General features: G+C 51.7%; 1 protein-coding gene across 1 annotated transcript in view; it reads right to left on the minus strand.

Moving 5' to 3' along the window:
• The window catches only part of PEBP4 (phosphatidylethanolamine binding protein 4), a 212,612-nt gene that overhangs the window by 190,449 nt on the left and 4,896 nt on the right, over positions 1-17,267 (minus strand). Inside the window, exon 3 of the mRNA XM_060100532.1 lies at positions 15,950-16,076. Coding sequence (XP_059956515.1) covers positions 15,950-16,076 — 127 coding nt within the window. The remainder of the gene's footprint in view (positions 1-15,949; positions 16,077-17,267) is intronic.

The following is a 17,267-nucleotide window of genomic DNA, read 5'->3' on the forward strand; positions in this document are numbered from 1 at the left end:
AGTGATATCTCAGGCACAAACGCCTGGGACTTGGATTTCATCTCACGCTGACGGTGCCTTACATTCTCAGAGCTTAAGTGGGAAGAATCACCCCAGGAACTCTGAACTGTGAAGAGCAGAGTCCATTTGCCTGCTATCTGAGAGGAAGCCATGATTTTGTGATTAAACACACAAATTTGGGAACCAGACAGCTGGGCTTCAAATCCCAGCTTCATCACTCACCAGCTGTGTGACCTTGGGCAAGTTGCTTAATCTGTCTGTGCCTCAGTTTACTCATCTGTAAGCCTGGGATAATAATGATTGTGAAAAGTAAATGGGTGAGTATTTCTAAAGCGCTTAGAACAGTGCCTGGCACACGTCACTGTGCTAAATCAAACAAAATAATCCGGCCAAGGCAGGGGATTGAGAAGATGAGGCATATCCAATAAATGTTTTGGAGGCTCAGATGCGTGGATTCTGTCTCCTAGCTGACTCCTTGCCCCAAAGGCAGCAACTCCTGAGTGGGGCTGTACGGGAGGGAGTGCACGAAGGGTTAAACCCCCAAGTGAACAGAAAAACAAGTTCCATCTGGTCCCTGGGACAAAGCGACAGCCTGCAAAGCCCCCAGCCCGGGCTCCTGCTCAAAGGACACATTGCTTTTTAAAATTCCAACTTGTGGCTGCCTCGATCTATAAATCAACCAGTTCTCCACACCCTAGAGCTCGGAGCAGGATTCACAAATGGCAGCGAGACATTCGTGTTCCGAGAATAGGCGTCTGCAAGTGCCTTTGCACTCGGGGTACCCAGCCCCCCAGCAGCTTCCTGAAAGGCCCTGGGGCTAGTGCTTCAGCCTCGGCTCCCCTTCAGAGCAGAGATTGCTCTCCAGGGGGTAAAGAGAAGGCAGGCAAGACGGCATGAGGTCAAGGCTCAAACTGGAGCTGGGATTTTGCTTAGATGCCTCACTTCAGCGAACTGTCTCTGGGACTCAGCTGTATCAGCTGTTGGCCCTACCTCCCCACGCCACTACTGGGACCCCATCCTTAAGTGCCAGGCTGGGAGCGGTGAAAGGCTGATTAATGAGAACCCTCAGGACTCCACAAGGCACTGGGGGAACCCTTTCAGAGAAGCAGTGGGCTTCTTCTTGGTTCCCTGGCTGATTTGTGCATGGGGCAGCTTGTGCCCAGGCATCCCCCGGGGGACACAAGGTCCCTCCATATGTGGAAGGGGAGAGGGAGCCAGAATGAACCCCCGGGTCCTCCTGTGGGCCTTTGCCTGAGGCAGGGCCCTTCAGTTTTACCATCCACCCTGGATGCATGCCCACGCCTGCCCTGAGAACACTGAATCCAGCCGCAGCACTAACCCTGCAGAGCAGGGAAGTAATTCACAAAAAGTTGGGCAATTCAAAGTTACAGTTTCCACAGCAACCAGCACTCAGACCATTTGGGTAGCTGAAGCCTTTTCCTCTTAGCATTCACTTTTTTCCTCTCCCCAAATAGCATTTTTTCTCTTATTATTACAGTAATACACATTCACTGGAGAACATATGGAAATTACAGACAAGTGTAAAGGAGAAAATAAAAATTACCCTTAATCCCACCACTCGGAGCAATCCAATGTTAACATTTTGATGTATTCTTCATTCGTCTAGTTTTTTTTTTTTTTTTTTGCATGCATGCATGCATAAAAAGATATAATTTTTGAAAATTGGGACTATAGTGAAATTACTGTGTTATCATTTGGTTTCTTTCACTTAAAAACATATTGTGGGGCTTCCCTGGTGGCGCAGTGGTTGAGAGTCCGCCTGCCGATGCAGGGGACACGGGTTCGTGCCCCGGTCCGGGAAGATCCCACATGCCACGGAGTGGCTGGGCGCATGAGCCATGGCCACTGAGCCTGCGCGTCCGGAGCCGGTGCTCTGCAACGGGAGAGGGCGCAGCAGTGAGAGGCCCGCGTACCATAAAAAAAAAAACAAAACAAAAAACATATTGTAAGACTTTCCAATAGCCTTAAATATTCCCTGAGAACATAATTTTTAATAGCTACGTGGTATTTTTTCATATGGATAGGACATATTCTATTTAACCAATCTATTGTTGAGCTTTTTTTTTTTCTTTTTTTGCGGTACGCGGGCCTCTCACCGCTGTGGCCTCTCCCGTTGCGGAGCACAGGCTCCGGACGCGCAGGCTCAGCGGCCATGGCTCACGGGCCCAGCCGCTCCGCGGCATGTGCGATTCCGGGACCGGGGCACGAACCCGTGTCCCCTGCATCAGCAGGCGGACTCTCAACCACTGCGCCACCAGGGAAGCCCTACTGTTGAGCTTTTTAGATGATTTTCCTTTTTTCTTTCACTATTTTCAATAACACTACAATGAACATCCTTTTACATCAATTTGTGTGTATGTCTCATTAATCAGATTAGAATAAATTCATAGAACTAAAATTATTGTTCAAACGCAATGAATATGTAAATAATTCTAATCTGCATGATCAAATCCCCTCCAGAAAGGTTGAGGCAATTTGTACTTCTACCTGTAATGCATACTCTCCTTAAAAAAAAAAAAAATCCAAAGTTCAAATTTGGTAGGTTTTAAATAAAGTCTATACCATTTTTTAAAATTACATTTCTTTTAATTATAAATGGAATTAAGCTTTCCCCTCACTTTTTTTTTTTTTTTTTTTTTTTTTTTTTTTGCGGTATGCAGGCCTCTCACTGTTGTGGCCTCTCCCGTTGCGGAGCACAGGCTCCGGACGCACAGGCTCAGCAGCCATGGCTCATGGGCCCAGCCGCTCCACAGCATGTGGGATCTTCCCAGACCGGGGCACGAACCCGTGTCCCCTGCATCGGCAGGTGGACTCTCAACCACGGTGCCACCAGGGAAGCCCCTCCTCTCACGTTTTTAATGAACTTTCTTCTGTCTATAATCACCCATTAACATCCTTTGCCTCTTTCTTCTATGCGGTATTCATCTTCTTATTATTGATTTATGAGCCCTTTATGCATAAAGATAATAATCCTTTGCCATATTTATGGCACATATGTTCTCTCAGTTTGTCGTTGGATTTTTATTTTGTTTATGGCATTTTTTAAAGTGCAGAAGTTTCAAATATTGTTGTAACTCACATCCATCCTTCTTTTCCTTTATGACTTTATCTTTTGATTTTTACGCCCAGGCAGACCTTCTCTAACCTGCAATCCGATAAATATTTATCTGTATGTTGCTTTTCTAGCCATTTTATGGCTCTGTGGTTTTGATTTCACACTGACTGCTCTAAAATGCCTGGATTTCTTATACAGGTGCGGTTCCGCATTTTCTTGTCTAATGGTCCTGAGGCTGGAGTCTGCAGGGCCAGGTTAGAGATGGTTGCCAGGGAGATGCAGGAATTGACCTGCTGCTCCTGCCTTTCAGGAGATCTCAGCCTTGCAGGCACCTTTCCATGGAGTCCTGGTTTTTGCTAGTGAATGGAAGAAATGAACAGGGAGGAGGAAATAGCTGTTCCACGATTACACACTGAAAAAGGTACACCTCACGTGGCTTTGTTTCCCATCTGAGATGGGGAGGTGGAGGATGGGGAATGCCAGATGCATGGAGAGCTGGCGAGCAGCTTCCTCCTTAGCACGTTAGAAATCAAGGGAGTAGATTCCAAACCTGAAATTAACCATCACTCTACTTGCAAGAACTAAAGGCAGTCTTGCTGGCATTGCATTTCGCCAAATACCAGGTTTGCGTAAGGAAGAGGTACAGGGGGCGGGGGTGGGGGAGAGGGAACCTGGGACGTCAGCTCCCCAGAGATGTGGACCTTCTCTTCAGTCCAATCACCCAAAGGGCCCCAAGAGTCAGTGAGTACCAGGCAGGATGCTGTGATCCCAAGCAGAGGGTGGTTAACTTCGGACGCCATCTGGGAAGATGCTGCCACAGACTGTGCCCCACCCCCACCCCGTCCAGCCTCAGGAGATAACTGCCTTCCTTCCATTGTCCCTATTTCAATTCAACGCCCAAAACTTTTTGCCAAGGCTGTTTGCCCAGTTACTAAAGTCATCTCTGCATGTGCTGACAAGGCAAGGGATTTATTCATTCATTCCACAGGTTTACTAGGGTCTATTCTCTGCATGCCACTGTGTCCAGCCATGGTGGTCTATTCCTTTCCAACGAGGGATAAAATATTTCCCTCCCATCTCCGGCTCTCTGTTATCTCTCCTTAAACCCCTAAAAAATCCTCGCAACTCTTTGCCTTGTACCCCATGTCTTCTAGTCACTGCCCTGCCTCAGCTTTCACGTTGCAGGATGCACTAGTCACCTGGGCGTTGGAGAAGATTATTATAACCACCACCGCCACCATCATCACGTACTGAATGCTTCCTGTGTTGGCACCGACAGGCTTTACATACATGTTCTCTCGTAATCATCGTTCAATAATCTTCATTCAACAAGTATTTATTAAGTGTCTACGATGTGGTAGAGACTGTTCTAGTGCTTGGGATACATCAGCAAATAAACCAAAGATTCTTGCCCTCATGGGGCTTATATCCCAGCTGTGGGGTGGAGGCAAGAATAGGCAAAACAAACACATAAACATAATAACGAAAGAAACCGTGTGTAGCTTAGAAGGTGATAAATATGAGGGAAAGAAGTAGAGAGGGATAAGGAGGCTCAGGGCTGCCAGGGCCGGGGTTGGGGAGGCCTCCTTGAGAAGATGACATTTAAGCAGAGCCGGAAGGAGGTGAGGATGTGCGCCGTGACTATGTGAGGGGGAGGACAGACTCCGGCAGAGGGAACCACCGTGCAGAGGCCCTCAAGCATAGCTGCTGTGGTCAAGAAGCAGACGGGAGTATCTTCCCTGGTGGCGCAGTGGTTAAGAATCCACCTGCCAAGACAGGGGACACGGGTTCGAGTCCTGGTCTGGGAAGATCCCACATGCAGCAGAGCAACTAAGCCCGCAAGCCACAACTACCGAGTCCGTGTGCCACAACTACTGAAGCCCGCGGGCTGCGAGCCTGTGCTTCGCAACAAGAGAAGCCTGTGCACAGCAATGAAGAGTAGCCCCCACTCTCTGCAACTAGAGAAAGCCCGCGCGCAGCAACGGAAGACCCAACGCAGCCAAAAATAAATAAATAATTCATTTTTTAACAAAAGGGAAGTTTAGGATTGATGACTGATCGCTCATCTTACCAGAAATGGATCTTAGACCCACTTTAAGGTGAGGAAAAGGAATCTCAGAGAGAAGAAGTAACTTGCTCGAGGTCACAGCGTTATGAGCAATCAACTAGGACGTAAGACAAGGTCTGTGCAAAGCCAGAGCCCTGGATGCTTCTCATACCAGCCCTCGGGCTCCGAGCGTCTGTGAACCAGGGAGTCAGCTCCCACACCCAGCAGCTCCCAGTCCTGCCAGGCGCTTCCTACTCTGCAGGTCAGGTCTGCAGGCAAGCAAAACGGGATGAACAGAGGGCCACCAACACAATTTAAAACAACTTTTTACTACCAGGTGGGATGTGAGGGGCGTTCTCTGTGTGCAGTTCTGCCTCTGCCCTCCTCCTTGCCTTCTAAGCAGCTGTTTCACCCACCTCAGTAGGGGCCTGGCCCCTGAGGGCATTTCAAGTTCCTGGCCCCTAGTGTAAGGAATTCTAGTCCAGGCATATTTGTATTTGAATAGAAGGGCATTTCCACAGCCAGCTGGCAAAGGAGAGGTGAGCAAGGGGTGCAGAGGCGTGCACACTCAACCCAAGTCAGGGACCCTCTGTTTCTCCATTACCAGGCAGCCGTCCCACAGCCCTGGCCATTGCCTGCCTGTGCCTGAGACCCTGGCCGCCCAGCCCGCTCACCCCGATGGGGCAGGATGACGGTTGCCTATCTCCCCCTGGTGTCGGCTCTTGCAATTGCAGCTCCAGGAGGTAGAGGAGACCATCGCCTTCCAACCAGCTGGGCCTGGAGAGCCACGCCTACCAGCCGGGCCTGGCCCTGCTCCCTCCTGGCCCTCTGGGCGTCGCCTGCCTCTAAGGGCGCGTCAAGGATCTCTGAATTCCCGACGTGGCCGGCAGAACTCAGGCCTGGGAATTAGAACGTCCGATGGATTCTCCTGACTTTACCTTGGGTTAGTGGTACAGACCTGCAGGTGGGGAGGAAATGGGCCCTGATTTGTTCACACTTCTGCACGCCCCCCCCCGCCAATCTGTCCCTTTGCTAAGTCACTTGACATTGCTGGGTCTCCATCAGCCCATGAGGGCTGATGAACAAGAGGAACTCCACAACCCACTTCTTCCCTGTGTTGGTTTAGGAACTGGCTTCTTCCTGGACCTGGAGCCTGGTGGCAGTCGGGAAACAGCTCAGGCCATTTGGGGTGAACTGCAGGTTGCCCTCTACCGCTTAGGTGGTGGTGCTGTGGTATGGTCAGGGCACGAGCTTTGGAACCCACACAGACCTGGGTTAAAATCTTGACTCTGCTGCTCATGAGCTATGGAATCTTTCTGTGCCTCAGTTTCCTGATCTGTAAAATGAAGGTAATCATCCCCACTGTGCTGGTAGCTGTAAGGTTTTAGTGCAATACTGTCCATAAAGCACTTAGCACGGAGTCTGGCTGCGTGGAAGACGGTCGGTAAATGTCACCACGGACTATATACTCGGGACCATCGGGATGGAGGGGGCACGGGAAAGAGCAGGGTATAGGGGCCAGAGCATCCGAGCTCTGGTCTCATCTCTTAACATCTCTGTGTGTTAGAGCAAACCGATGTCCACAAGGTTGTGATGATACTCAAATGAGGCCTCAGGCTCCCCATCGTGGGCAGAGACCCCTGCCTGGCCCACCTCTCAGGACTGATCCGAGATAAGGACTGTCAGGACAGGGAAGGGGCTTTGAAAATTGTAACACATTCTTGTTGCTGAGAGACAGCCCTGCCCCCAGCACCCTCCACTTAGCTCCACATCGGAGCACGAATCTCATGCCCAGGGAGTTGCCTATTTTCTTGCCTGTCTCTCAAGCATACAAAGGTCTCTGCCCACAGGGGGTTTACCTTGTAGCTGGAGAGACAGACAAGAAAACAAGTGGTGGGAACGCTGAACTTGACACCACGGGCAGGCGTAGGTGGGTTTTGTCCACTCCTAAGTGTCCAGTTAAGAAAAGCAGAATGCCCAGGAGGGAAGCTAAGCCACAGGACAACTGGCCACTGGCTTGGGGAAAGATAGACAGTGTTACCAAACTTTGCACGGTGAAGAAAGTGCTAGAACTGGAGCCCCGGGTGGTAGCCTAGGCTATTAATCCAAAAAGCCTACATACTGTGTGATTCCAACTATATGACATTCTGGAATAGGCAGACAATAAAAAGGTCAGTGGTTACCATGGGTTAGGGAAGAGGGTGGGATGAAAAGGCAGAACACGGGGGGTTTTTAGGGTAGTGAAAACACTCTGTATGATGCTGTAATGATGGATACTTGTTATTATACATTTGTCCAACCATAAAATGCCCAATACCAAGAATGAACCCTAATGTAAACTATGGACGTTGGGTGATTATGATGTATCAGTGTAGGTTCATGAGTTGTAACAAAGGTACCACTCTGGGGCTTCCCTGGTGGCACAGTGGTTGAGAGTCTGCCTGCCAATGCAGGGGACATGGGTTTGAGCCCTGGTCTGGGAGGATCCCACATGCCGCAGAGCAACTGGGCCCGTGAGCCACAACTACTGAGCCTGCGTGTCTGGAGCCTGTGCTCCGCAACAAGAGAGGCCACGATAGTGAGAGGCCCGCGCACCGCGAAGAAGAGTGGCCCCCGCTTGCCGCAACTAGAGAAAGCCCTCACACAGAAACGAAGACCCAACACAGCCAAAAATAAATAATAAATAAATTAATTAATTTTTAAAAATATTTTTAAAAAAAAGGTACCACTCTGATGGGGGATGTTGATCGTAGGCGAGGTTTTCTGGGGGAAGTCTCTGTCCTTCCCACTCACTTTTGCTGTGAACCTAAAACTGCTCTAAAAAATAAAGTATTAAAAATGAAATAGACATATAATTTATCTTGAGCTGTTGTTTCTGCATCTGTAAAGCAGAGACAACCATGCTTACTCTGCCGGTCCCATGTGGTCATGGTTAGGGGTCAGATGGGCTCTAAAAAAAACCTGTGTGCTGGCGGGGCATCAGGAGTTCCCTGGTGATGGAGAGAGACCCTCAAAGTCCAGAAGGCATGACAACTGCCCCGCCGGCCCCCAGCCCTTGCCCCCAGGAGGGCTCAGACTGCAGTGGGTACCTTGTCCCAGCAGCTGCTCCGCCAGCCGAGGCCCTCCCCACCTCCTCCTCTCCCCGCTCACCCCCTGAGTCCGCAAGTGTTAACAAACAATAAAGGACATTATGACTCATTTAAAATTCCTCACAGGCTTTCCCTGAACTCCAGCCAGAGGAGGCAAGAAGTCCCTGCAGCGTTCAAAGTTCAAGTGTTTGTCCCTCTAAATGGCTCCGACCGAGGCCGGGCAGCTACTTAAAATCCAAGAAGCCTCTGTTCATGTTCCCAGCAGACCGCCGGGGACAGACCCCAATCATACGGCAACCCCCGCTCCACCCCTCCAAAACACACACTGGCTGAACGACCTTTTTTCTTTAAAGCAGGATGCAAACCTACTGGACTTGCCTTTCAGGCTCCATCTGCCCCGTTGGTGGAACAGCCCACAAAGTTTTTTCAAAGAAACATTATTTGATCTGAAAAACATCTGGAACCCATTTCCCCAGCACTTGACTGGAAGGTCTCAGCCGACATCACTGAGCAATTACTGAACAGATGCCCTTTTTGCCTGTGCTCTGAGGAACATCCCTGCGGACTGGGAACACGCAGCTTTACTGAAAGGTCTGACCAGAGGTTCTGTAAACCCTGGAGCAGAGGGTATAACGACGGGAAAGGTGGCGGGGGATACAGAGGACTGGAACTGAACATCAAGGCCAGGAAGCTCCCTAATGAAGGCACCCGGGAGCAAAACATTAGCCACACAAGCGCTTCTCCCGTCATCCTCTTAACAGTGACAGCGACTCGCATTCTCACCATTACAAGACGCCCTTTGTGGGCAGGGTGAGGATTTGTTTTTGTGTGTGTCCCTGGCTCCTATGACAGTGTCCGGTAGAGGGACAGGGTCTGCTCCAGGGAATGGATACATGCATGACACCCCAAGTCTGGACATCAGGGCCAGTTCTCCAGGAGTTGGGGTAAATTTGAGAGGGAACATTTCGAAGGTGAAAGAGCAGCAAAACTGGAAGGCAGGAAACCTGCTATCTAGGGCTGGTTGTTCCACTCCCCAGCTTTGGTGAGCATGACCTTGACCTCGGGCACCATCCCCCATCCTGTAGTTGTGGGGATGATCCCTACTTTGCCTGGCTCCCAACGTTGCTAGGAGGATTGTGTGAAATCCTGCATGGGACGTTTCTCTACGGCCTCAAAATCGGACTGCAAAGGCTAGAGGTGGTGGTAAGCATCGCTCCTCTTCTACCTGGTCCTGTTGTGGCTGGAGGTGCCCCCATAACAGATGGTGGAGTGGCCTGGGCTGGAGTGGGACACAGCTGGGTGATTTTAGCTGCCTTTGACCGAGGAGGAAGGTTAAAATGACACGGGAGCAGGCTCTCTTCCACGCATGCGTCCTTGCCTGGGTGCGGGGTGCTCTCTTCACCTGCCTTCCTAGGCCTGGCTCCACCTGTCAGCCCCCCTCTCTGCTACCACCACACTGGCTCCTTCCAGAGCCTCCAGAAGCCCAAACCCTTCTTCTGTGTCTTTTGCCCTTCAGACTACAAAGCAGCCTCTTATCATATGACAACCTATACCGTTTATTATGCTCCTGCCCACTGCCAGGCACTGGGTTACAGTTACACCTCATCAGGTCTTCCCTAAAGCCTCACTAGTACGTTGGTGAACCGCTGCCAGTGAACTCCTTACCCTGTCCTGACTTCACCTTTTTCCCGGGCCCACTGTCCTGAAACTCCTCTCCCCCTCGCTCGAGAGCAGCGCCAGGGAATTTGGCAAATCCGACGGCTCTTCCCCAGCCCAGCCCTGCCGCAGCCTCTCCCTTGCCTCTCGGACCTGACCTCTGTGGGCTGGCCGATTCTGGCCGCTCCGTATCTTCTCCCCAAGGAGCCTGGCTACCTTGAAGCATCTACCTCCCCCCCGCCCGCCACCCCTGGATGCCAAAGCTAGGCCTCCAGCCCTGCCTTTTCTTCCCAGCATCAGACTGTTGATCCGCGTATTGGGTGCACATAGGGGCCTCAGATTCAGTGATGCAAAGCTGCTGCCGCTGCCCGTGGTCCCTGTAGATCCAGGCCTTCTCCTGTGTCCCTTGCTTGGGGACAGCACCAGCGTTAGGGAGAGTGCCCCATCACACCCTTCGTCCCGATCATGAACAGCACCTCCCCATTCACTCTCAAAAACGTCTTGTGGAGGCTTCCCTGGTGGCGCAGTGGTTGGGAGTCCGCCTGCCGATGCAGGGGACGCGGGTTCGTGCCCCGGTCCGGGAGGATCCCACGTGCTGTGGAGCGGCTGGGCCTATGAGCCATGGCCACTGAGCCTGCGCGTCCGGAGCCTGTGCTCCGCAATGGGAGAGGCCACAACAGTGAGAGGCCCACGTACAGGAAAAAAAAAAAAAAGTCTTGTTTCAGTGGATGAATTACATGCTCAGTTTAAACCTTAGCCACCCACCTGCCTGTCACAGAAACCCAAGGGTCATCCCAACTCTCTCCTTCCCTGCAATCCCCGTTCCTCCACAGTCACCAAGCTCCATGGATTCGACCTCCTTCACACCCTCAAGCTCAGGCCCCGGTCCACACCATCGCCCTTCTGTTTCAGCAGGTGCTCTCCCGGACTCCAGCCTCACCTTTCTTCCATCCTCCAACCTGCACCTCAGTGACCTACCCAAGTGACCTTCCTGAATTGCTAATCCGATCACATCCACCAGCCTAAAAATCGAACAGTGACGCCCCCTCCCCAGTGTGGCTTCACAATAAAATTCAGACTCCACACCAAGGCCCACGAAGCAGCATCTGTGGCCCCTCAGAGCGTGGTCCTGCCCTCTCTGGAGCCTCATCCCACACCTGGCCAACCTGCTCCCCTGTCTATCCCCTGCCTAGTCACCAGCACAGGTCAGCTGGGGGTCACCCCCTCCTGAAGGCCGCTCCTGGCCCTCGTGGTACCTGAGGTTCCTGTCCTGAAGCACTGACACCGCATCCCTGCTAGCCGTCCATCTGTCTGTCTCCCCACCTTAGACTTGGGAGCTCCGTGCCGGTGCCCTTTATCTTTGAATCTCCATCACTAAGAGGGTGCCTGTGCGTTCCATCAGTATTTGTTGGTGAGTCATTTCATATCCCCAGCACCAAACTGCATGCCGGCGGCTGTCCCAGGAGCAAATGCACTTAGCTGCCCCCGCAAGTGTGCACGCTCCCTCTCGGCATCTTTTCTTTCTTTCTTTTTTTTTTTTTTTGCGGTACGCGGGCCTCTCACTGCTGTGGCCTCTCCCGTTGCGGAGCACAGGCTCCGGACGTGCAGGCTCAGCGGCCATGGCTCACGGGCCCAGCCGCTCCGCGGCAAGTGGGATCTTCCCAGACCGGGGCACGAACCCGTGTCCCCTGCATCGGCAGGCAGACTCTCAACCACTGCGCCACCAGGGAAGCCCTCGGCATCTTTTCCTGAACGAGCCGGGTGTGCCTGCCTCACCCATCAGTGGCTGCTCTGACCAGAACTACCCTGCGTGTTGGCACCCTGTGTCCTGCCTCTGCTAACTACTTCATGACGGCAGCAGCTCCCATTTTTCTGCTCTGTGCATAAAAAGAAGGATGGGAGGTGGGCTGGGGAGCTCCGAGGTCTCTTTCATCGAGGAGCGTCTGTGACTCTACCACACGTGGACGTCTCCAGATTTCCAGGGCTCTATAAGATTTGTGCCCAAACTTGTGTCTCTACTTTGGGCCAACAAGGGCAGGGAGGTGGTCCCCAAAAGGCAGCCACACAGATGCTGCAGGCCCAGGGTGACATGGGGATGTGCCTGCCCAGCCCGGGAGGAGGACACTCAGGGTCACCAGCTTTCTGGGGAGGAGAATAGGGCTGAGCCGAGTCTGACTGGAAAGCCACAGGAAGGACAGCTGTGGTCTGTGTTCCTTCCTTCTAATGCAATGCATGTTCCCCACGTAACAGCAATTTCTTCCCTTCAAAAGGATTCCAGAGGGTTAAATTCAAGGTGAAGAATAAGCCCCAGTCAAGAAGCTTCCCGGGGGCCTTTCAGTCTTCACTGGCTTGAGAAGGGATGCGTTTTGAGATGTTTGCCTCTTAACGTTTGTCACAGCACCAGGGGAGAAAAGCTTCTTCTTACCTCAGCACCTCTCTCAGCCCTCAGCGGCTGTTGACACCAGGACCATCCACATTTTCCTGCACTACTTTGCCTTCTCGGGAGCCCACCTGACTTCCTCTTCTCTCCCTGCTTCCTCCTACCCACCCCAGACCCCATCCACCCTGGCGGAGGAGAGCCTAGTGCTGACCCGGCGTTCTGCAGAGGCGCCAGGACACCCAGCAGTTTAAAGTGCAAACCACTGATTGGTTTGCACACACCTCAGAGCTCCCCCTCCAGAAGGCATCCGTCCACCTGCCGTTCAGGCACTCTTTCATTCATTCGTTCGGCCACCTGGCCACCCAGTCAGCCAACACGGGGTCTGCGAGGCTGGTAGGGACTGTGGGTGGTTCAAAGAAATACAACACATGGTCTTGCTTTCCTAAAGCTTATAAACTGGTTGACGCTATGGGAGATATGAATAAGCAATACAAGACAGAGGCAAGTAAACACTGGATTTGGAGGGTAGGGGAAAAACACTTGGAGAAAGAAGAGACCTGACCGAGATGGGGGCGGGACCCAGAGGGAGGCAGTCAGGGAAGGCTTCTTGGAGGAGGAAGCATCTTGGTAGGGGCAGGGTGTCCCAGAGTACAGGGTCCAAGTCTGGGGAAGTGGCCTGAGCAATGGTGTGCAGGCAGGAAGACCCCTGCTGGGCACAGAGACGCTGTCCCCTGACCTCTGGGTCCTTCCAGGGCTTCGGGGCTTGCTTGGTGGGGGGGATCCCTGAGCATGTCCACTGGCAGCTGCTGCTTTGGTGGCATTGCTTTAATCCCCTTTGAAGCAAGGCACTGTCCCCACATAGCCAGTCACCAACCTCTTGCTTTTTCCATCAGGCCCTGGCCCAGAGGAAATGCCTTCATTTTCTTCTCTGTTACTAAGGACTCAGGCTCCCCCACCCCCACTTTTGAGGGACCCTGCACCTTCTCTTGTTTTTCCTACCCAACATCCTTTCCCCCTTCTGATAACCTGCACCTTGATTCTCCTTTGGGGGAACCATTCTCTTCTGCTCTCAGCCCTTGTAGATTAAGTGGGGCTGCCCAGCAACACTGTTTGGGTCAGGGATGGTCATGTAATCCAAACAGGACAAGTCTTGGGACCTTTAATGGTTGGATGGGGTCAATCTATTGCCAGTGGGTTAATAAACTAGTAAAACATAACTCTGAAGATGATGAGGTCATCTTTGGCACCGCATGGAAAGAGTCTACTTACATAAAAAACGAGCACAGAAGAAAGTAGAGAAAAGGGACAGATAGATTCCTGGTGATGTTATTTGAGCACCTGGATCCAGCCATGCCTGAAGTATTCCCTGGAGTTTTCAGTTTGTGAACCAGTAATACCTTCCCTCTTTTTTGGCACAAGCCAGTTGGAGTTGATTTTTGTCACTTGCTACTGACAGTCTTGACTAAAGAAATACTTAACTTGATGAGCACATTAAATGAAACGACACATGAATAGTCTCCAACATAAAGTAAGTACCACACGATAAATGGAAGCTTTTGATACTCTGGCGGAAACTGCCTTCTCAAAGGGCAAATTTCCATAAACTTTAGTTCTCTAGCAGTAGAATACTACTTTTTCTTTCTTTCTTTCCACCACTCTGACCAAGCCATCCTTTGTGAAATCTCTGCCTCCCTTGGATTTCTTAACCTCAGCTCTGCATCCTTTATAAATCTCCAGGTTTTCTCCCCTGCCCCGCCTCTGAGCGGAGACAGGATAGGAGATTTCAGGATCTGGAGGGGGTGATATCTTCTCTGCGTTTTGTGTCCGTACCCCAGGACAATCAGTACCAACTAGACTGGATCAAATGCAAAAGCTTCCCAAACTGGCTTTAAACTTGTCCCTCCTAAGGGCACCAGGTACTCAGGAAAGTCGACACTGCCATCTAGTGGACATCTGTAGCAATATCACATGGGATGGAGCTCTTGGCTTAGACTCCCTCTTAGGACAGTCCCTGGACCGTGAAACTATTTGGTCCAAACTCTTCACTCCTTAAGAACAAGTGGATTAAGGGTGAAGGCGAGAGTCTTGTCCCATGGGACAGCATTATACTCTTCCCTAGAGGATTAGGCTCCTGCCCTGCTCCTGTCCTGAGTTACAACCACTGAGGCTTATGTTTCCTCTGCTTGTCCTGCCTGTCCAGGGGTGTGACCCAGCCCAAGGGTTTCCGGTGGGGAGGGCTGACGTGAGCGTGTGTGCACGTGCATGTGCATGCATGTGCATGTGTGCCAGGCTCGGGAGGACTGAGGGAGAGGACACCCAGAAGGCCTCTTCGTGACTTGCTGGCTTAGCCTCCCAGAGGAAAGGATGTTTGTCACGGTTACACACACAACAGCCTGTCAAAGCTTCATGTTCTCAGCCTCATAAATTGAGACATATCACCACTTATCTGTTCCCTGATAGTGAAAGTCAGTTAAAGAAAGAAAAATCTCGGGAATTCCCCGGCAGTCCAGAGGTTAGGACTCAGCACTCTCACTGCTGGGACCCCGGGTTTGATCCCTGGTCGGAGAAACAAGATCCTGCAAGCCCTGAGGTGCTGCCAGAGGAAAAAAAAAAAAAAGAAAGAAAGAAAGAAAGAAAAATCTTCCCCTCTGCTTCCTAGTAGTCTGCGCAGCTCCCCACCCTAGAACCTGTTATCTAGTTATACCTGTGTTGACAGCCCCCAGGCTGGACCGACGGAAGGGAGGAGCCCTCTGTGGACTCTCCCTGCCACGATGAACAGAGGGGACCAGAAGGCTGGCCGCAGAGTGCATGTGGTCACATCCCGAACATGATCCTTCTGTCTCCACACATGTGTGGCCCGAGTCCTGGACACATCACAGTCCTTGTGCCTAGGCTGACACTGGCACCTCTGAGTAAAACACGCAGACAAAGCAAGGGTCACCCTCCACCCCTGACACTTTGGAGGCTCAGCCTAGAGTCAAGGAAGAAAGAAACATTGACCAGGACGCTGGAACTGCTTCCCCAGCAGCTGCAGCCCCATTTCCCACTCCCCAGCGCCCTTCCCCAGGTTTACCACATTGCCAAGCCAAGGGAAGCTTCCAGAACAAGATGGTACCAATCATTTCGCAGCAAAAGGAATAGTTATTTACAATTCTTAAAATGTTTCTATTTTTTATTTCCTACAATTCGGGGCAAACTTCTGAGCGAGTGTCATATTGCGATGCCCAAGAGTCAAGGGCACTGACCTCTGCTTGTTTAGCCTACGTGAGAGGTGCTGCCTGTTACGAACCAGGTCCCTCCCCATCCAGGTCAGTCTGAAAGCCCAGCCACTCTGCACCTTGAGAAACAACTCCCCACAGGCCCCTCTCTCCTCCTTCTCTCTGCCGACTCCAAAGTACACCCTGGCTGGTCGCCACATTGACTGAGGAGCCAGGCTCAGGGGCCCAGGAGAGGGAGAGGCCCCGGCGGAGCAGCCCCTGAGCCCCACCAAAGCTCCCGCCCGCAGCCCTCCTACCCACCCCAACCTCCTTCAAGGTGGCGGGGCTGCTCTCAAGAAGGCACATGCTTATGGCAACGGCCATCTGGTACCACCAAAGCAAACCCAGCTGGCTCTGCACGTGGCTTCATGTCACCCAGATGAGCAAACCCAGAGGGAAGCCGAGACCCATGACACTCCCATCCAGCCAGGCTGGCTCACTCACGTCCAAGGCCTCAGGGAACTTGACGATCGGCTTGGTCCAGTAGGTGATCTTCTGTCTGTAGTTGTTGCATTCCGGAACAACCATGCAGCTGAGGTTCCCCAACTCTGGGTAGAAAACCTTAAGGCCCCTATGGAGAGAGGGAGGTGGTTGGCTCATGTCAGGATCTTAGGGGAGCCCGGGGTGCGTAAGGCTTCAGTCTGACCTGTGTAGCCTAAGAGTTACTTGCCCACTTGTGCCTCAGTTTCTCTACCTGTAAAATAGGGACACTAATAATACCTATTTGTAGGGTCGGTAAGAGGAGTAAAATGGTGATTCGTGTTTACAACAGAGCCTGGCAGGTCATCAGGGGTCAGAAAGTATTCATTACTGTCAGTGTTTACTTCTCAAAAAATATATACATCCAGAGGCAAACCTGGTCAGTGTCTTTAAAGTAGGCCTGGGCGTATAAGAACAATATATTCACATTGCTTTTCTGGAATGTTCTTATTACATAAAGAAAGGTTTAGCAAGTTAGCACAGGCTTCTTCATGGGCACAGACTTCTCCGGCCCCTAAATAATCAAGATCCTCTCCATACCTGCAAATCTCACCAGTAATTGAATAACCCACTTCTTTGGGTGATGCATTGTCCCTACTCTATGCTCTCAATCTGCCATTCATTGTGCTTTCAAAATGCAAATATCTCGGGCTTCCCTGGTGGCGCAGTGGTTGAGAGTCCGCCTGCCGATGCAGGGGACACGGGTTCGTGTCCCGGTCCGGGAAGATCCCACATGCTGCGGAGTGGCTAGGCCCGTGAGCCATGGCCGCTGAGCCTGCACATCCGGAGCCTGTGCTCCGCAACGGGAGAGGCCACAACAGTGAGAGGCCCGCGTACGGGAAAAAAAAAAAAAAAAAAAAAAAAGCAAATATCTCTCAGGGGGTAAAACATCTAGTCATTAAGTCTGTGGTGTGCATCCATTTATCTACTTTCTCCCTGAGAAGCCCTGAACTGCACAAGTGCCCTGAGAACTGGGCTTGCCGTGCAGGCTGATCCCACACCTTCACCAGGGTTAGACTTAAGGGCTCACTTGTATTTGAAACTCAGGGATGGAAGCCAGGCTTTCAAATAGATACAGGAAAAACATCTCTGTGTCAACTTTTTTTTTTTTTTCGCTTGCCCTTGTTCCCTATCCTACTGTCACTTTTTGTCACCAAGGCCTGGGGTCATTTGGTTAAGATGATTCACTCAGCCTTTCCAAAAGCCCAGCATGGCAGACCAGCTCCACGGTGGCCAGTGGTCACCCGGAGCTGGCCACGTTTCCTGCTGGGGGTGATGCCTG

This window comes from Mesoplodon densirostris, chromosome 6, assembly GCF_025265405.1.
Source record: "Mesoplodon densirostris isolate mMesDen1 chromosome 6, mMesDen1 primary haplotype, whole genome shotgun sequence".
NCBI lineage: Eukaryota > Metazoa > Chordata > Mammalia > Artiodactyla > Ziphiidae > Mesoplodon > Mesoplodon densirostris.